Consider the following 21,395-nt stretch of genomic DNA (forward strand, 5'->3'; position numbering starts at 1 on the left):
TAACTGTTAAAATAAAATAAAAATAAATATTAATGAAAAAAACACACGAGGCAATGAGCAAATTGCAAGGAACTGATAAAAAGTGAAAACAAATTGATAATCAACATCTTAAAAAGGAGAGAGATACAATTTAGAATTTTTTTGTTTTAACGGGTGGAAAAATGTGCAGAAACTATACTTGATTATTAGAATATATATATATAATTTTATTTTTTTTGTTTTATTTTTCAAAAGCACAACGAAACTGATGTTGATCCAGATGTGAAAGGAGGGGTTAATAATTAAGTGCCCCCCCTGCTTGTAATATTCAATAATGCACGCTCTGAAGATCCATTTAGCCTGTTTTTAGGAAATAAAAATTAACAATATAGCCAGATGAGAGGCTCCACATTTGTCTCCAAGACATCACACACCTCTTTTTACATGCTGCATGTGGAAACTGCATTAACCTACACTACATACACGGTTACAGCTTCTTGAATAACTATTTCTACCATTGCATCCAGTCAGTGCATTTGTTTTTCTCGCAAAATAAATGAGTTTTAGGCTGAGTGCAGCGAGTGAGTGACATTTGAGCGTCTGTCTGTCACACACCGGATGAGCGCCCGTCCCCTCCTCCTCCTCTCGGCCGGGCTGGTGCGTCTTCCTTCCGGCTCGCCGAAGAAAGTTGAGGGAGGTTCAGCGGCAACTGGGCTTTTACATAATGGACAGCCAGGGAAGGAAAGTGGTGGTCTGTGACAATGGGACCGGGGTAAGTTTGCTGCGTCGGTGTAACACGCTCTGAAACCGCGGCTGGCGTTAAACGGAGCCGTTTTGTCGAAGGATTTTGTGAAACAGGAAGTGGGGCTGTCAGCGTCAAAGCTGGCTAACTGGGTGGGTAGCTAGCTAGCCTGTTAGCCAGCTAATTTTCATTCATCCAGACCCGACACGGAAACAGCACGAAGGGTGGGTGCAAATGTGAAGATAAAAGCTGAATACGCAGCTTTGGGTATACCTCTCACAAGGACAAAAACACCCAAAATTAATACAAAACGAGTAACGGCTTATTTGCTACCAATGGTTACGAAGCTAAGTCAGCTAGCTAGCCTGCTAATTTGCTGCTAGCCTTTAACAGCTGGCTGTCTGGTTTATTCTGTCTGCAGCTGCGTCAGGCTTTTCTCTGATTTGTTTTGCTGTTTTTCAGATTCAGTATTTTTTTTTATTAGTGCATATTTGGATTTATTTTCGAGGACGTATTTTAATTTTTGTCAGCTAGGTGTAACGTTAGCTAGGCCGTGTCAGGTTAATGAGGAACCACCTTTATGTTTTCCTGTTCGGCAGCTCGCACCCACTTCCCGGATAAAAATGTCACCCAAGTTGAGTTTAGTCAGCTTTTTTTGGGGGCTTGGAAAGACCACAGCGCGTATTTCTCTCCCTAATGCATTCGTCCTCTAACAGCTTTTTAAAAAATATATTTATTGCATATTTGAGGGCTGACATACTTTCTAGATATGTCATAATAGCCACCGACCATCAGCACAGTGTTGGTCATGTCTGCACCACATCTTTACTGTCATTTAGTCACAACCTAGCTGGTTGGTTAACCCTTTAAAAACCTGCATTCAGATGCTTTTACAAGTATACAAAAAATATTTAACTCTCTTCAAAAACATGGGAAAAGGCAATGAGCAAATTGCAAGAAAAGAAAAGGTGACAACAAAACAAACAGATAATCAATGTTTTATTTTAAAAGCAGGGGAGAAAAATATTATAATTTATTTTTTAAATGGGAAAATGTCCAGAAACTTTAGTTATGAATTTTAGAATAAAATATGCCAAATATGTTACAGAATATATATAAATTTATATATACTTACTTACTCACTTACTTACTTACTTACTTATTTCCCAGGCAATTTCCTTGCTTTCTGTTGTTTCTCACTTACATTTCTTTGTTAATATTTATTTATTTTATTTAATACGTTTTTAAAAAATGGGCCAAATTTCAGGTCATTTTTTTATGAAGTTGCTCATTGCCCTCCTCCAATGCTTTTGAAGATTTGCTCAGGTTTTCAAAGGGTTAAATGGTCCATTAGATAAGATATGATATGATAAGATAAGCCTTTATTGATACCAGAGGGAAATTTAGAGGTTGAGCACAAGGACAGAAATAAATACAGGCAAACAGAAGTAAAAAAAGAAGAAAAAGTATTAAGGGACTAATTTTTTTTTAATCAGAGCAAGGGCGTTGTGTGCAGTGCAGGTAAAATGCATGACTCTTCCTTCACCACAAATAGCCATATGTCACAGCTTCTGGCAATGATAAATGGTGTGATTTGGGAGATTTTTAAAGAAATACCTTTAAAACCCACTTGTGGGCTTTGTGAATTTGATGATATTTAAAATAAATACATGTAAAGTTGAATGTCCCTCCCCTAAGCCAAATCAAAAACCGTTACTCTGTTCCCAGTGCTTAAAGAAACATCAAGTTGAGTCAGATAATTTTGACTTTTTATTTCCTAAAAAAATGACCCAAATCAATTAAAAACTATTCGTTTATCTTTGCGGCTTTAATACAGTGTGATTAAGTAATGATACCTTGTGTTGTCTGCATCAGTATAGCATAATATGTATTTATAATATAGCATGTAATGTGTCAAACAGTAAATAGTAAATAGACTGAACCTATAGTGCTTTTTTAGTTTTAGCAACACCTCAAAGTTTTACAACACAAGCCAACATTTACCCATCACACACAGGTGGCAGAGGCTACCACACAAGATGCCAACCATTCACACACACGCTCACACACACGATGGCACATTATAGCTATCAGGAGCAATTTGGGGGGCAGGACACTTAGACATGTAGACTGCAGGGACAAGAGACCTTCTTATTGGGGGACGACTGCTCTCCCTCCTAAACCAGAGCTGCTCCGGTGTAACACAGTAACAACAAAGTCTGGTATGAAATAGCATAGTAGTATGAGATATAAGATATACTAGAAGTGCCAGTTATTGTATAAATATGATATAATATTATGCAAGGGAATTGAGGGGATTTTCAAGCAGCTGTGTTTGGTTTTTTTTTTTTTTTTTTTTACAAAATTAGTCGTTTTTATCCCTTTCAGCAAAAAAAAAAAAAGCACTTTGCTGATCTGTGTTTATGTTAAGGAGTCACTCAGGTAACACTTCCTGTCTAAACTTTGTCAGCAGTCAGAAAGGACGCCGGCTCAGCATCCTACTGACTAACAAGGCTTTTTTTGAGGCGTGACTTTTTCAAGAGCGTGATGCAAAGCCAGAAAAAAATAATTGCCCTCTGTCAGGGTTGAATTGAGAAGTCAAGAGGAAGTGAGATGAGTCTGAACCACAGCCACAGACGTCACCGGCATATTTTCAGAGCCCTGATGCGTGCTGTTTCACATCATTGTCCACTGTAAAAAGCTGACGGTTGAACTACGCTGTGCACGTCTGCCGAGCGCATGCAGCTGCAAAACAAGGAGAAAGACGACTCTTGTTTGTTTCACTTGTAAATTTCACAATCTTTCCCTAAAACTCACCGTGGAAGTTGAACCGGTTCTGTTAGATGGTTATTCAAACAGCAGCTGTTTAAATTACATTACAGACAGAATCGGGTCACCTCGGTTTTTTTTCTTAACGTTTTATTTAACCAAAGTCCTTTGTTGGGGAATGAACTGAGTGCACTTGTTTCTAAAAAGTTTGATAAGTGAAATACTGCTCGGTGGATCATCCTTGACTTTACCCATTAACACTAGCAGTTTGGAAAAAAGTCTTGAGTCACAATCTTTAGTATAATAAATACTCACCCTTTTGATTTTGATGTATCATAATACTTAATTATTTAGGAAACATTGTGATGAACGATATCACCAAGCCCCATGAAAGGAACCGCTTATCACTGATTTTGAATATTAAAAAAAGTACTGATAAAGTATTAACTATTAATAAATCAACCAAGAATTTAATTTACTTCTTCCTACTTCTTCTCGGACATGAGGTACTTATGTTTGTTTATTGAATATCTCCGGTGGCATTCTGATGTTATTGTTTTCGCTTATATTTTTATTTTTGTTGTCTTTTTTATTTTCCATGTTTGAAATAAAGATCTATTCTAAATCTAAAATAATTTTGACTTTGACTAATATTTTAATTTTAGTATTTATTTTATTTTGAGAATTATACCTAATTTATTTTTTAAAATCTATTTATTTCTTTATTTTATTGATATTAAATTAACCCTTATAATATGCTGATTTTTTATCTGTTCATTCTGACATACATTTTCTACCATTGCAATGAAGACTGAAGCAGGCGCCAGCTGCAGATGTTTGTATCTGTTCACACATGCATGGTGGTTGTGGCCTTGTGACGTCGGTGGATACATTTTTATCTCTGTCTAAATGCTAATTAAGCCCGCTGTTATCAGCAGGATGACCGGGACGTTGTCTGGCTGTGTTGCACAGTTTATCTCATCAGTACTCAAATGTATTTCCTTACACCACTTCCTCTGTGCTTTACTTTTCTTTTCTCTCTCTCTTCTAGTTTGTCAAGTGCGGCTATGCAGGCTCCAACTTCCCAGAGCACATCTTCCCTGCGCTTGTTGGGAGGCCCATCATCCGCTCGACAGCCAAAGTCGGAAACATCGAGATCAAGGTACGAACTGGTCCGCCTGATGCTGCTGGATAGACTGATTTATTTGACCAGAAAAAGTCTTGATTTCAAGGGTGAAAACTGATCAAGAAACCACAGATTAGATAAAAAAGTCTGTAAACAATAGTGAAAAACAGGACTAGAAATCACACACAACAGAGCAAAGTCAGTTTCTAATACAAGCACAAAGCCAAAACCACACACTGCCTAATTTCACTTTAAGAGATCTGTTAAAATTTCACAGTAAGCTCCAGTAAGAGTGCCAGTCGTTTCTGAAATCTGTTAGATAACAGAATCAATACTCCAACCATCAGCTGAGCCAGCTTGCTTTAGACCTCCTCCCAGTACAAACAAGAGTATCTCCAGTACAGTCCTGCAAATATGAAATGTTTGAATTAGATCCTGTAATTTGGGTTTTATTGGGCAGCAGAAGTCTAAATGTCTGCCAATTTCCCGTTATTTTAGCATGAAGCCTGTCTCTATCTTTCTCCTGTTCTTTCCAATCCTTTTGTTTATTCATCTTTTTTTATATTATATCTACCTTCCTCTTCCTCCATGTTTTGTTCCCCCTCGATGAAGTAGAATGCACAGAAGATGGTAAGTTCAGGTTGGTGTGTGCCTCCTGTTCTTGCCTGCTCCGGAGAGTTGTTATGTTTTCATCTCAACCGAATTAAACTCTTTTTTTTTTTTGTCCAGTGTCTTTTCTTAATTTGTTTTCTTTCTTGTTTGTGTTTTTTTACTCACACAACGATCCCATTCTTTTACTTTCCAACTAGTTGCCGTTGAGTTTGAGAGTCGGCCAGATGAGCGGCAGAGAGTCCGATAGATATACAGCCCTTACGTTAACGCGCTCCTCTCCCCAGGCTGAAAGTGTTGCAGAAATGGCTGTGATGAATCATAGGCCAGCTGTTATCGATGGAGTGCTAAAAGAGATTTTGGACCGATTCCCATTTTCAGAGCCTCTGATCTGCTGGCGCATCCTGACAGCCCCCCACCCCACCAGTCCTGATGCTATTTAAGGACTGAAATATTAACAGTTTTTAGCTAAAAAGAACTTAAAATGTCAAATGCAGCTATAATGCTTGGTGCTAAATGATAAATGTTGTGTACTGATGTACATCACAGATCTTTTTACCTCACTGTGGTGTCGCCACAAACACATCTTATTTAAATTCAGAGCTTTTGCCTGAGTATGTGCGGGTGTTTCACCTTACAGAGGAAGTGTCCACACTTGAGGGTTCATGGCAGACAGCTGAAAGTTGAAGACGGAAGCACATCTGTTTTTCTGTTTTCCTTTTTTCCTTTTTTTTTATTGAGACCACATGGAGGCAATGCCTGTGACTGGTACTTTGTTAATGCCAAAGCACACAGGATGAACCCATAAAATGGCTGCCTTCAGTAGGCTTTTGATGTCTCCAAGTGGAACGTGAGATGCTTGACTGTGTGGCTAACACTGAGCGCTAACCCAGCGGTTGTTTACATTGCCAGGCTGCCTTGCATGCAGCTAGTTGAATGGTGCTAAAACAAGTGGTTTACTGTAGCTAGAGGGAAACGCAAGTGTTTCCAGGTGTCGATGCATGGAAAATGATGGCTTGTGCATGCTGGGTAACTGAGTTTTAAAACAGAAAGCTATTTTGGGCGAGAATATTAATGCAACTTTCGTCGTCAGACGTATGACTTGGTGTGATGATCCAGTTTCTCCCATTTTATGAGACTAGCGGGCCAAGTGGAAAAATTGAATTGACTGATTCTGTTGATCTTAACCAACAGTGCTCATCTCTACTCCCAGTGACTCTCAGTAGGCAGGTTTCCATTAACCCTCAAATTGCACAAATTGATATTGCAAATATAAAATACGTCTAATAGAAACACGTCAATTTCCGAAGAAAAAAACCCTCCTATTTATCCCAAAAAAGTTTTTACGCTTGCATGTGGTCTTGCAGCCATTTCCAAAAAAGCCATATTTTGCAAAACTGCACTGAAAGCCCTTTTTTGCTTTTATAGGTCACATGTTGCTATGGCTATGCGCTTGTTGGTAGTTACTGGCTCCCTCCCTCATGATGCAGCAGGCACTACAGTAGGTGTCATTGCATCGCGTAACTCTTCAAAAGTTGAGCGGATCATCCGGAAGATTTAAATCCACAGTTCCTTCGTGAAATTGTGGACCATCACCTCTCCGAAATCCGTCATATTTGGCTGCTCTCACTTATAAGGGGCTCGCCTTTCCATTATCGCTCTCATAACATGCCTGCGTCGCCTTCGATTGGAAATAATGACAGCTAGTGCGGTTGTTGCAGGAGAAATAACCCTGCTAATGTTTTGAACATCCATCGCCATGGTTACTGTAATGTTATCGTGGGAGGAGAAATCACATAAAATCACTCAGTGGAAATGCAGTCATGTCGCAATTGTGTTCAACATTTCAAAAATATCACTTAAATTTTGCGCAAACCTGCAATGGAAACCCGCCTATTGATGCAAACTGGCTTTTAAACAGAAGTGGAGAGCCACACTGCAGAGCCTGTAAATATTCATCCCTGCTGACCTTTAACCTCTCTCTCCAGGACCTGATGGTGGGGGACGAGGCCAGCGAGCTGCGCTCCATGCTGGAGGTCAACTACCCCATGGAGAACGGCATCGTCAGGAACTGGGATGACATGAAGCACCTGTGGGACTACACCTTCGGCCCAGAGAAACTCAACATCGACTCCCGCAACTGCAAGATCTTGCTGACCGAGCCGCCCATGAACCCCACCAAGAACCGCGAAAAAATCATTGAGGTATGTCGCTGTGTGTTGGCTACTTTATGCACGTCTTACAGTGGGTCAGAAAGTCTTGTCCGCTCTGTATCACTGATGGATGTTAGAGGTACATTTGTGCATGTGTTGTCAGCTCTACAGCAACAAACAGTTGTATTTACAGTGTGATGTTTTCTCCTGCAGGTGATGTTTGAGACCTACCAATTTTCAGGAGTCTACATTGCTATTCAAGCTGTACTGACCCTGTATGCCCAAGGTAGGAGGACGCACATGCACGCTCGGGCTGCAAGTTTAACCCATATCAGAAAAATTTCGCAGGTGTTCTATTTCAACAAACCTCTGACCCACAAACTCCCCTGACACCAGAGTTATATCCGTCTTAAAACTGGCAAATGATTAGTAGTTCAGCAGCTCAGAGGCAGAATGCATTTTAATAGTTGAAGTATTCTTGTGTGGCGGTATCTGACCACCACACCCTTGTCAAATAGTTTGTGCAAAGATTTGTTTTATGAGACTACTGGATAGCAGATATTTTATTCTTTGTGGCAGAAAGTCGCATGAACATCACTTCTTAATCTTCCAGTGACAGACACGATATCCTGACATTATCTGAAGTTTTTTAATTGAAATCCTACCTTTAAGATGCGTCAGATGAATTCTGAAAATTTGCACCGTTTCACACTCACCACTCTGTACGCTGCTCTACCATTTTCTTTACTACCCACCGGTTAAATAGCAGTTAATTGTTTCATCGGATGTGTTATCTTTCCAGGTTTTGTATGTTTATTTAGCTAACAAGGCCAACAATCAGGAGCCCAAAGCACACACTGGATAAAACACAGACACAAACACACCTAGCGTGGTGGAGTTGTAGATTATTAACTGTAGTGTGTGTGTGTGTCTGTCTGTGTGTTTTAGGCCTTCTGACCGGTGTGGTGGTGGACTCGGGAGATGGTGTGACACACATCTGTCCAGTGTATGAGGGCTTCAGCCTGCCCCATCTGACAAGACGCTTGGACATTGCAGGCAGGGACATCACCCGCTACCTCATCAAGGTATCGAGTCATGCACGAGACTCTCTCGAGACATAGTGACGAATAACACAACAAAACTTAGACGTTTTAAGACTTAGTGGCGCTGCACCGTCATAATTTACTGCAGAGGCATCATTCTACTTATAAAATCCACATTTTCATGCTTTTTTAGTTTAATATGTTGGACTTCATTCTCATGAAATGGGTTATCATCATAATCTGGAAGTTTTGTTTGGTCTTTGCGCTTGAACAGACTTTCTGTGTGAGCAGCACGTGAGCGTTGCAGAACCTGTTGGGTTTTTTGGGGGGGTTTTCGGCACCCATGTTAACAAGTCAGAGCAGCAAATGGACTGCACTTGTATAGCGATTTTCTCGTCTTTTTGACCACTCAAAGTGCTTTCACACTACATGTCACATTCACCCATTCACACACACATTCACACAGTGGTGGCTGAGGCTACCGTACATGGTGCCACATTCACACTCCGATGATGCAGCATTGGGAGCAATTTTACCTCTGAGCCACAGCCGCCCTGTGTGAGCAGACATGGACGGTGAAAATGGTGTTTTGCTAATCATATTGGCTCTGCCAACTTTAACCACAGGTTCAATGTCTTCATCGTACACATGAGGAAACACAAATATATGTTTTACTCAAACTTTCCTGTTTCAGTTTCAAAATAAAAGCCCTCTGACAACGTCTCTGTCGACAGAATCCCATCAGTTGTTGACAAAAGGCATTTTATTCTGAAACATTTGCAGAGCCGTGTTGTTGACAATGCTGGAGTTTGCACGACTTCATACATAAATGTAATATTTGCTTATAATTGTGGAAATCTAGTTCTCATAGCAGCAGCCAGCTCTGCAGGAGCGTCACAGCAACAACGCTGCCAGTGTGAACATCATGAGTGTGCAAGACGCTGCAGTTTGGCGAGGTTGCCGTCACGCGCTGCTCATGCATGCAGTGTGTTTCAGGTGTTAGGAGTCTGAATCGTCTTTGTAAAATGAAACAACAGGGTCTTCATTTGAGAAAAGAAAGGAACGAATGGATGGTAACTAGGAATATTAATGTTTTCTGACCTTCCTCAACTTCTTTCTGCTTCTTTTCTCCCTTTTCGCAGTTGTTGTTGTTGAGGGGTTACGCCTTCAATCACTCTGCAGACTTTGAGACGGTGCGCATGATGAAGGAGAAGCTGTGCTATGTGGGCTACAACATCGAGCAGGAGCAGAAGCTGGCGCTGGAGACCACCGTGTTGGTGGAATCATACACGGTAAATACTCGCATGTTTTCATTTTCAACAGAATAAAACTGATAAATCTTATTTATTTCAATAAAAACTACCAGAAGTGCACAGGCTGTTTGGACAGTCTCTCCATTATACCTGCAGAGGGAGTTTAGGATGTGGATGTATCTGTTTGTGAGGGCTGTTTCTCAGCGCTGTTAAACTGCTGTGGAGCTAATAATGTAAGCAGCTGTCTGTGGTTTCATTAGGTGTGCAGACACAGTAGCCGGTGTGAAGCCTGACTTAAAAACTAGTTGCTGCCCTCACATGGACACTCTGGGCACTCTTCACTCAGTTGGCATGAGTTCGGGGAAAAAGGAATTGGATAAAAAAGGGAAACATAACAATTTGATTAAATATCCAAAAAGAGAAGTTGTAGTAGGTTACTGCTGCAGTTTTATAACCTCCAGCTTGTCCCTCTTGTTCACACGTGGTACCATTCAATGTCACCCCGGTGCTGTCCCCATGTTTCCTGCGCTCATTTATTGAATAAATATGCCATAAAAAAGAGCACATCCTCTTAAAGAAATAGAGGACTAAGCTAAATTAAAGACATGAGCTCAAAAAAAAACGGCCAGGACACTTTCCTCCTTTTTCACCAAATTAGCTCTCGTTCTTCAAACTTTTCTTTTTTAGATTTAAGTTGCATTTCTACCAGTTTTGAGCAAAACCATTGTAATCAACGATCTGTTCTCAACGGATGCTGTTGGACAATACACAGCGGAAAGAAATGGCAAAGTGGCAGATTGCCTAGATTAGCATTAACTGTGAGCTTCTGTTCTGTTATTAGTCACAGATATTTACTTTCATTACAAAAACAAGCATGCAATAACTATTAATCATAAGTGGTAGAAAACTATTACAAGCACGACTCATTCCAACCTGAATTTACACATCCACTTGTTGTCACTGTTCGCACTTCAGGTCAATAAAAACCTATTTTTTGAACCACCTTTTCAGGTTCCCAACTAGTTTATTTTTGGTCAAAATGTGCTGATTGGTTCAAAATTGCATGCTCAAACAGAAACGGGACCCGTTCCATTTTGGTGATTTGGTGTGTTTGAGACTGAATTGTGCAAAATAACTGCTAAAGATATTGATTTTAAACTCCACATCCATAGTTTGTTTCCACATAAAGCAGCGGTTTATTTTTTAAATAGGTTGGCCATTTCTGCGTCAGTTGGCAACGTACTTTCAGCACTCTGTGATTTTCTTATTTCATTATGTTTACTTTTTAATGTAAAATGAGTTATTTTCATGCACACAAGTTTCCCATTTCTGCTCAAAATAGCATCGCAGGATTTGTTATTCAGAAGCGGCCGTATTTTGGGGCAATCAAAGCTAATGGGGTAACTAAATCTGTTTCTGCACGGCGCTAAGTAGACTACCACATGCCCGTTGTTGGTTCTGTTGGCTGCTGCAGGACAGGGCAGTGCTGCTGACTAACTGTTTTCTCTGGGACTCAAACATATGGGGGTGCAGCACTCCTCCGCCAGGCTTGCTTTTCTTTCCAAGACCCTTTTCCCTGCAGAGGGAACCACAGAGTCTAAACGCAGGTCCTGAAGTCTGTGTTACTGCACGCCTTAGCGAGCACATGTTGTGTCTCAGAGCTCACTGACCGTGTGTGTTTGGGTTAGTGTAGGCGACTGTGTGTGTGTGTAGGTGTGTGAACATGTATGTGTAAGTATGGTTTTGTGTGCACGAAACAAGGAGGGCAATGTAACTGTGGCCGAAGGGCCCTGAACTGTGCGTTACATCATTTCCTGTGCAGCCACTTTGCGGCGGTGGCTGGGCTCCGCTTCCTCCCACTGCCCTCGGCTGAATGAAGCCTTTTTATAGTCACACACACACATTTACTCTACTCAGTTTGGAGCCTACACACTCTGTGCTTGAACTTGTTGTACAATATTATGCAGTAACACATTTTTCTTTAAAAAAAAGGTGCATTGAGAAGTTATGACTTCCTTTCATACAACAAACGTTAAACTTCTTTCGGTCAAGATTTATGACTCTCGGCTGAGTCATACATTAAATCCTACCTCTTCAGTGGTGTCATGTTTTCGTTTTTTCCGTCTCTTTTCATCTCTTCCCTCCCACACATCTCCAGCTGCCAGATGGTCGTGTGATCAAGGTGGGAGGAGAGCGGTTTGAGGCCCCCGAGGCGCTGTTCCAGCCCCACCTCATCAACGTGGAGGGTGTCGGAGTGGCCGAGCTCCTCTTCAACACCATCCAGGCTGCAGATATAGACACCAGGTGAGGCCAAACGAATCGATAAGAATACACCAGTATATATGCACTAAAAGTGACTGTTACGGCTCTAACACACGTTAATACACAACATTAACAAGCCACAGCACACACACACACACACACACAGATATGCAAAACGGTGGTGTTGGCCCAGCAGAGCTCCCACTGAAGCAGTAGAGGGTTTTAGATATCAAACTAAATATTTCTTGCACACCAGAGTTCTGTATGGAAACTATGAAAATGGATCTTTGGGTATGTAAAAGAGTGGAAATATCCAAGAAAATGTACGCATGGAAACCAAATACGCCATTATTTATTCCTTCCTGTCAAGTTGAATGATCCATTTTGTAGAATTCACCTTAACTCACTAAGGGACATTTTTCAACATTTGTAGACTTAAAATGGGAAAATATGTCACTTGTATGGTTTTAAAAAGTTGCTTCTCTCTACATTGCTAACTCTCTTTGTCCTTACTTGCCTTCATTCACACTGCGATATCTGCAGGCGGGTTAATTTCAAAAACAGCAAAAAGAAAATTGGGGTTACAGCATTTGTCAGTTACACCCCAGAGCTCTGCAACACACTGCCTATAGATATCAGAGAAGCCACCTTGCTGAACATTTTTCAAAGGAAAACTAAAAACGTATCTCTTCACTTAAGCCTTTAACCAGCTCTGACTTAGCTGCTTTGCATTTTTGCTTCACTCTGCTCTTTAAAATCTTATATTTTCCTTAATTCTATGCATTTCATACACTCTATTTTTGCATTATTTTAATTAATATTATCCCAGTGTTTTTTTCCATCTTATGTTATGCATTCTGTGCATTGTATTTTTATCCTTATTTTTATCTTACTTTTATTAGTATTATCAAATGGGTTTTATCCATGTGAAGATGCATTTTATGTATTTTGTGATCTTATTTTTACATGTGGGTTTTATTATGTCTTCACGTCAAGCACTTGTTAATGTAATTTCTTTGTTGAAAAGCACGTTGGGGTGCATTTCTTGCACAAAAGGTGCTATAAAAATGCATGTGTTATTATTGTTATTGCGTGCATGTTGTCTCCTCCTGGTTCTCACCCCCTTTTGTCTCCGCGTCGTCAGGCCTGAGTTCTACAAACACATCGTGCTGTCGGGAGGATCCACCATGTACCCCGGCCTGCCGTCTCGGCTGGAGAGGGAACTCAAGCAGCTGTACCTGGAGCGTGTCCTCAAGGGAGATGTGGCCAAGCTTTCGGTGAGCGATAAACCCTTAACATTTCTGATTATTCTGCGTGAAGAGCAATACAGAAAGAGCTCTAAGGTGTGGTTTACAGTTTGACTTTGAAAACACGTCACACAACATTAATTTTAGCTCAGATTAGAACTTGGTTAGTGTCAGTTGTACTGTGATCGATGTGATCTTTTAAATATGATTTATTTTGTAATTGTTTTGTGTCAAGAACACAAAAGACAAGACAAGAAACAACAGACAGGGTCATCGTAGGTTATATTTCAGTATCAAGGACTGTGCATCCTTTAAGTCCACAATTGTCCTTTAACATCCTACAAGGTCCTTGTGATCCATGATCCTGATTCATGACGATCCTGGTGTTTTTTTGCTCCTTTTTTTCTTTACTTTTCCATGTTAAGAAGCGAGGAGTCTTTCACTCATTAATAGGCCAAAGTCCATTCTGTTTATCATAAAACACGATTCTCCAAACAAGATAAACATATAAAATAAAACTTCAAATTCAAATAGGATCTCCACTTCTTTCAATATTTTTTTTACATTTTTCAGTGATGTCTTTGAGGAAAAAGTCAGTTGTTCCGTAATATAAATTTCCACAACTTTTTCTCTCCAGTCAGCTCTCGTTGGAGACTTTTTCGTGGTTATTGCTTTTTTGCTACCTGCTAATAATATTTTAATAAATATCTGTCTTGTTTTATCAATCCAACTGGTACATTTTCCAAATAAATAACGCTAAAATTACAATCAACTTCATGGCGGGTGATTGATCGATCAGTGTCATCTTAAAAAACTGTCATTGAACATCCAGATGAGAAAAAGTCTGGCTTTACTACACTGGGCCTCTCAGTTGGTGTGAATTAATATTTCCAGCTGATTCTCTGGGTTTGTTTGAGTTGGCCTGAGCGAGGTTTCCCACATGTGAGGGAGCAGTAAAGTTTCGTGTGTAAACGGCGACTGACACCTGACAGTATCTCCTTTGTTCTCGAGAGGTAAATCCCACACACGGAGTTCACAGTAGAGTAAATCAAACACCTTGAATTATGTGCTGTTACTACCTGGACAGTCTTAAACACATCTGCGAGGTTTAGGAGCAAAGTTTGCCGTCCTGTTTTGTGTCAGACCGGTGCAGTGTACGACGTCCACCACCAGGTGGTGCTGGAGGTTAACAGACGCTCATTTTACTTAAACAGAACACTTTTAATAACAACAAATGTGGGGTTCACCTCCCAGTGATAAATATTTGTTTGGGGAAAATATCCCCACATCACATTTCCACTTCAGTGTCCCAAAGACACTGATGATTTTACTCTGAGCTATTTTGTAAACAAAGGTCTGCAGATGACTCATGAGTTTAAAAGCAAGTCATTATGTGCTTTACTTTCCTGCCCGCAACTGCTGCCGGCTTCGCTTTTCCTCGACTGTTTATCTAATTTTGGAATGAAGTCTTTATATTATAGATGCCCAAATATTTTTTTACACCAAATACTTGGTAGCGGCTGTGGTTAACTCATGTCGCTTACAGTGAATTCCAGGTCTGACAAGAGCTCACAGGAGGAAAAGACTAATCAAAACATCAATAAAAATGTTTTCAACAATTTCTGTTGCAAATTCCACATGCTTCGCCTTATCTCCAAAACAGCCAAATTATTATTAACACACCACCTCATTTGTATCTTGCACCGTTTAGCTGTTTGTTTGTTGAAACTACGTTTAGACTGCTCACCATGTGAGCATTAAACAGAAGCGGCGTCTTTAGCCCTATTTGGTGAAAATATGAGTGTTTGGAGCAAACTGAGCGTACAGACAGAGAGCAGAGAGGTGCGGCAGCAGAGGTTTGTAGAGTTTGTATTTATGTTTTGATGCTTCTGTCGTCTTAAGCGCTTGTCACTAAGTTTTATCTGACGTGAGCTGGAGCCACATTTAAAGCGGATTTTGGGTGGAGAATCACTTATTTTCACATTCGTAAAAGATCAAACGATTAAATGCAAACGTGTTGCTCGCAGCCTTTAAGCATGTTTTTAAGGTTATTTTTAGGTTATTTTTATGGCTTCATGACCTAAAACTGAACTGTTTTGGTTCACTTTTACCGCTCTCATCTCAGCTGATTCCACTTGCAGCAGCTGTTTGCTCATAAATCATTTAGTAGTTGGTGAAGACCAAAACGGAGCTAAAGGGGAGTGCATGTTGCAATTAACTTTAATTATTAATCATAAAAAGACTAAAAAAAGTGCTAATATTACTTTGTGTCTGCTGGATGTTTGAATCGGCAGCCTGTTGCCAACATGTGTATTTCATCAACGTTATAAGGTGATAATTCTTTACGCAAATATTTTGTTTACAGCTTGTTGGCCAAAAAAACTGTCACAATAAGATACAGATCTTGATGATTATTATGTAATGTTAACGCTGGTTGAACCAAGCTCCAAAATTATGACAGCAGATCTCGTGCTTGTAATTGTAGTAATCTGAATTTTGATTTGAATGTACCAATGTTAGAAGGGTACGTGCAAGTCTCAAAGCCTAAAATTCAATGTTAGTATTGTTGTTTTGACTGTGTGTGTGTGTGTGTGTGTGTGTGTGTGTGTGTGTGTGTGTGTGTTATCATGTCAAAATGTGGTCCAGGTGACACCAATTTTATCAGGAACTAGAGGAGCCGTTTTGAGTATTTTGCCAGGTTTATGTCTGTCTGACAGATTTCGTCAATGCGACTGTGCGAGTTGCAGTCACGAAACGTTACAGGTGTGTGATTGAGGTCACAGTGAAAGGTGTTCGGGAGCTTGAAGGACGATGGTAGGGACATAGAGATGTAGAGAAGAGGCCATTAGCCTCATCTCTGCACTCCCCTGGCCCACATTTGTTGAAGTCACGGCTGGAGCGACGCTATTGCAAGATGATTGTAGATTTTTCGTGCTTGCAGAAGGCAGTAATGTTAGTTATGAGATGTTAAGTGTTGACTGCAGGGTTTTTTTGAGAGACGTTATGCGACTATAAATGAGTTAAAAAGTGGCTTTTTATCTGCAGTAGATAGTTTCTGCTGGAGGCTGTTTACATGCTTATTTATTTTTTGGTAGTTGGTTAGTTAGGGAGGTATTTTGCAGTTTTAGTTGGTGCCATCAGACCTGGTGCAAACAGGTTTTACAAGTTTTAACATCACTTTTTTGTAGTGCATTCAGATGCCTTGCACGAGTATTGAAACCTTCAATTTGAGCAAATTGGTTGGATTTCTTTTGAAAACATGGAAAAGGTGATGAGCTCTAGATGGATGGATGGATAGTTTTATTATTATTGAGCACACTTTTTTAAACTTTCCTTTTTATCTGCAAATTTTCAGGTACATTTCTTTGTCCTTTTAAACCCCTAATCTTGTGCTAACGTTGGGGTCATTTTTTTTTAAGTTGCTCATTGCTTTCTTCCCTTTATGAGAGAAGTAATGCCAATTTGGTTTCAAAGGGTTAACTAATCATTAGAAATAGCATTTTTTTCTTGTTCTAGTTATATGCTGTGTGAAAAAATGTGATCTAATAACACACATTATTTGCATTTTACGTTGGATTAAAAAGATCTGAAGAAGTCTTGAATTGAATTTGATGAACCTGCAGAAACATGACTGTGTTTAGGCCTCTGGATCGAATTTCGATGTTTATGATATATAGACTGAAAAAAAACAAAGCATTGGGACACTTGGAGCTGCAGTGTGAACTCCGCCTTACTCTGCAGGTCAGTTCTTGTTACACGGGGACGTGTTTTATGTCTCTGTGTCCCCTTGTCTTGTAGAAATTCAAGATCCGGATCGAGGATCCTCCCAGGCGAAAGCACATGGTGTTCCTGGGCGGAGCCGTGCTGGCCGACATCATGAAGGACAAGGACAACTTCTGGCTGACCCGGGAGGAGTACCAGGAGAAAGGAGTCCGCGTGCTGGAAAAACTAGGAGTCACCGTCAGATAAAGCACTGGACGGACAGACCACGACCACACACACACATATACACAAACACACACACACACGACATGCACACATCTCCCCCTCGCCCACATCGCAGAGTATATATCTATTTATCCTTCTTCTTCTCTCTCTCGGCTCTTGATCCTCAAACATCAGCGGGAATCGAGCCGTCACCTCCTCCTCTCTCTCCTCTCTGCCTCTCTTCTCTCCTGGTTTTGGGATTGACTCACACTTTTCCTCGCAAGCCCACAAGAACAAATTCCATTTTGCAGATTTACACTGAAACCCCTCCTTTACTTAAATTGAAAGGGTTAACGTTGCTCCGTCGGTGTCTTAATTGTCACTGGTGGAGAAGGTTAAAAAATCAAGTCGGGAAATCGTCACTCAATTTTATTTTCCTTTTTTGATTAAAACCTCCGGAGGGGATAAATTGATGCAAAGTTTCTGTAAAATCACAATCAGGGTCCACCACAAACAGCCACGGGCCGCTTTCAGCATCTGTTCCAGGTGAGCGAGAACTGATCACATTTTTATGTCGGTTTTTTATAAATGATATCATGACTTTTTCTTTTCTGGGAGAGGGATTACTTTTTGTTCTGCTTTTACTTTTTTTGTTTTTTTGTTGGAGTTCAATTTATATCTTAACATTTTTTTTCATTGACTTTTTTTCCTTTTGTTGCTGTGCACTACTACCATTGTAAATGGAGTGTATTGTGGTAACAGAAGTTCCTCCACGTTTTTATGAAGAATTGATGGTTGATTTATAAAGGGACAAATACACAAAGGAAAGCCCCTGAGCTTGACGTCGGGTGTGTGATGGTACTTTGGGGTTTGTGGGTGGTGAGGGGAGGATTTTTCGGGGGAGTGATACTGTTTGTTCCTCGTCAGATAGCCTCGCCTCTGCCTCCTCTCTCCGTGTAAATCTGGAGCTGAATGAACGGGTGCGAGCAGTTGTAGCAATATTACTGTCGACGCCATAGCACCTCACCCGTCGTACTCGCGCAGATCCACCGCAGCACGGAGGCAGTCGCAGGCTGACGAGATCGATTTGAATCTTGGAAAATAAAACGGTATTTTATTGATGTCTAAATACTGTTGAGACCATATTTAAGTTCTCCAGTCTTTCACTCCCAGCGGTCGACTTAATGATTACTGGAGGCACTTCTATTTTGAGTATGAAAAAAATGTGTATATTTTTTTCTCTCTCCTCTTTCCATGAACGTCTATCCAGTGCCAAGTGCAGTTAATGTTAACTGGATCTCTCTCATGTTTTAATGTCTTTCTTTTTGTCACTGTTTTTATTTTTATTTTCCTGTGTTGTTCATAGCATAACTGCCTAACGCTGATTTAAATAAAGAAAAGTGATTTATAAGGATGTTTGTGTGGCAGCTTCCTCTTTTCAACACAGCTGGGGCCTGTTTTGTTTTGCTGAGTTTTAGGAATACGTCTAAAATCTGGGAGCACTGCAGAGTCATAAAATAGTGATATCACAAGGCTTGTTTAGGGTTTTACTCAAACAAAAAATGAAAAGTAAAAAACAAAGAAACAAAAATCACCTGAAAAAAGTGCTGAAAATTAAAATGTATAATTTTATATGTATAAATATTTTTTTATAAATTTAGAATTTTTGTTTTAAAAGTGGGGAGGATTATTAGAAAATTATCCAAAAAAAACACTGAAAAAACATTTATAAAAAACCGTAATAAAATTTTACATACATATATACATTTACACACATACACATGTATGTATGTATATACATATAAAAAAAATTGTCAGTTTTAAATGTAGTTTTCATTACATTTTTCCGTTGGTTGTTTTTTATTATATAATTTTCTAATAATCTCCCCCTTTTTAATTTTCAGCTCATTTCTTGTCAGTTCTTACAATTTGTGAGACACTTCTTGCCAAGTTGATTAATGCCTTTCTTCCCTTTTTTTGAAAAAAGAAACCAAACCAATTAGCTCAGGCTATAAAGGGTTGAACTGCTTCCAAAATGCATCCGAATGCAGCGTAAAAAAAACATGTCAATCCAGGTTTCAAAGGGTTAACAACCTCAAAGGAGATATCTACTGAGCTTGCATGTCAACAAATCCATCTCCATGACAACCAAACAAAAATCCCCTCTGCTCCCGAAGACCATGTGACCCAGTTGAAAGCTAGAAAAAGCCAGTTAGTGGAACTGAGTAAGTTGGGATCATTTTGTCAGTCAGAAATCGTTACGAAACACCAAATATTATGCAAAGCCTGTAATGACACGCTCCACTTGCTGACATGCAGCCAGTCAACTCCAGTTGTGAGTCATCTTTGGGCTGAGAGGAGAAAATTGATTTGGAGAAAAAAGGAAAAGTTTACTGATAAACATCAGTTTCAGTCATAAAATCAGCTGCCACACAGAGCTGTTTTCCAAACTGTTCACTGCTGCTTCTGTTTTGTGTTGGAGCAAATCTTAAAAAACATTTCCTGCTCACGTTGAAGTTTTAATGTGAAACTGTGTGACTTTTAAAGGAAAAAAATACACATTCCTTGTTTTATAAACAAAAAGTTGAATTCATAAAGAATAAAAAGCACCTAAGCTTGACTTAACGCACTCAGCTGCTGCTATAGCCTTACTCTGTGTAGTATTACTGGTATTTTATGTTGACTAATGCCAGTTAACCCTTTGAAATTTGAGAAAATTGGCTGATTTCTCAAAAAACGTGGAAAAAAGATGAGAAAATTAAAAAGAATATTTCTCTTTGCTTTATTTTCTCCATGTTGTAAAGAAATTAAGCCAATTTGCTCAAGAAATTTGCAAAAAAAAGGTTGAAAAATTGAAAAATTAGCTTAAAAAAAAAGTTAAAAATGAGACAAACCTGAAGAAAGCCTAAAAAATGATAGTAATTTTTTAAAAATATTTATAAAAGTATCATTTTTATAATAATAAAGACGGTTCTTTGAACATTTTTTTTCTATAGTTTTTTAAAAATATATATTTTCAAAATCTTCTCACTTCTTTCACTTTGTGAAATATGTCTTGCCAAGCTGCTCAATGTCCTTTAAAAAATAAAAAATAAAAATGGCAAATGTTAAACTTGTGAATGCAGCTCAAGAATAGTGATGTTGATCCAGGTTTCAAAGGTTTAATGTTAGAAAACTTCATAGATATTTTCATTTATCTGCCTGTTTTTCAGCAAAAATTAATAATCTGACTTTAATGCATCTTATACCAGTTGCCTCAGTGCAACTGGTGCAGTGATTCTCACATTTTCCAACCTGGAACCAGTAAATCAGTGGTTTGAATATTCGGTGACTGGTGATTGGTTGCAGGTTTGTCTTTTTTTTTAACCTTTTTAATTAGTCGACTCATGGTTGCAACTGTAGTCTTTTGCATAACTGGAGATGAGAATAGATGATAGACAAACCACCTCTGGAGGAGATGATGGAGGTGACAGAGGCTCGGCCACAGAGGAGGAGGAGGAAGAGGAGGAGGAGGGCTCTGCGGACACAGACCAGGAGGAGGAAGAGGAAATGGAACAGTGGCAGAGGACTGGCGCCACCAGAGGAAGAGGCTCTCTTTCCGTGCCTGAAATAAAGATCTCAGCCAGACTCTTCCGGCTTTGTTCCATTTTAATCCCTCGACTCTTGCCACTTCCCCCTTAACCCTGAACTGAAGCGCCGTTTGAAGTTTCCTCCACAAACAGACGCATCCTCAGGTCTCAGCAGAGGACACTGAAATATCCCGGTGCAGATTAACCCCTTGAAACCTGAGCATATCAGCTGTATTTCTGTCAGAAAAATGAGAGGAAGTCAATGAGAAATTTAACAAAAAATGACCCAGAAATTATCAAGAAATGTGCAAAATGTTACATTAAAATGACCTAAAAGTAGCTGTCAAAAGCTCTTCATAAATATAGGAATATTACAAGCTAAGAGAGTTATAGCTCTGTCGTGGAAGAAGATCGGCGAACCTAGCATTGGGCAGTGGTTCAAAGAAATGTCTTTATGTTTACCATTGGAAAAAATTAGTATACTTTAAAAGATAAACAAGAAAATATTTCAGAAAGTGTGGGGGGGCTATATTTGGTATATAAAGAACAAAGATTTGTCTAACTTGCTGAGCGAAACTGGGACAACATAACTACTCCCTGTACAGGACCACAATCATGAGCTGCACTCTGACTTTATTTTCCTTTATTCTTTATTTCTTCTTTCACCTCATGGACTCAAATGCTGATTTTGAATGTACCTAATGTCTGTTTATCTG

The 21,395-nt window shown here is 39.6% G+C and overlaps 1 protein-coding gene across 1 annotated transcript; it reads left to right on the plus strand.

The window, feature by feature from the left end:
• The first annotated feature begins 637 nt into the window (after positions 1-637).
• Positions 638-18,524, plus strand: LOC121954521 (actin-related protein 2). Its single transcript, XM_042502070.1, has 9 exons — positions 638-751; positions 4,542-4,652; positions 7,214-7,429; positions 7,592-7,664; positions 8,327-8,463; positions 9,564-9,713; positions 11,833-11,978; positions 13,081-13,213; positions 16,982-18,524. The coding sequence occupies exons 1-9, from the start codon at positions 704-706 to the stop codon at positions 17,150-17,152; spliced, it is 1,185 nt and encodes a 394-aa protein (XP_042358004.1). The 5' UTR covers positions 638-703; the 3' UTR covers positions 17,153-18,524.
• The last annotated feature ends 2,871 nt before the right edge of the window (positions 18,525-21,395 follow it).

Source organism: Plectropomus leopardus, chromosome 15 (genome assembly GCF_008729295.1).
Source record: "Plectropomus leopardus isolate mb chromosome 15, YSFRI_Pleo_2.0, whole genome shotgun sequence".
Lineage (NCBI taxonomy): Eukaryota > Metazoa > Chordata > Actinopteri > Perciformes > Serranidae > Plectropomus > Plectropomus leopardus.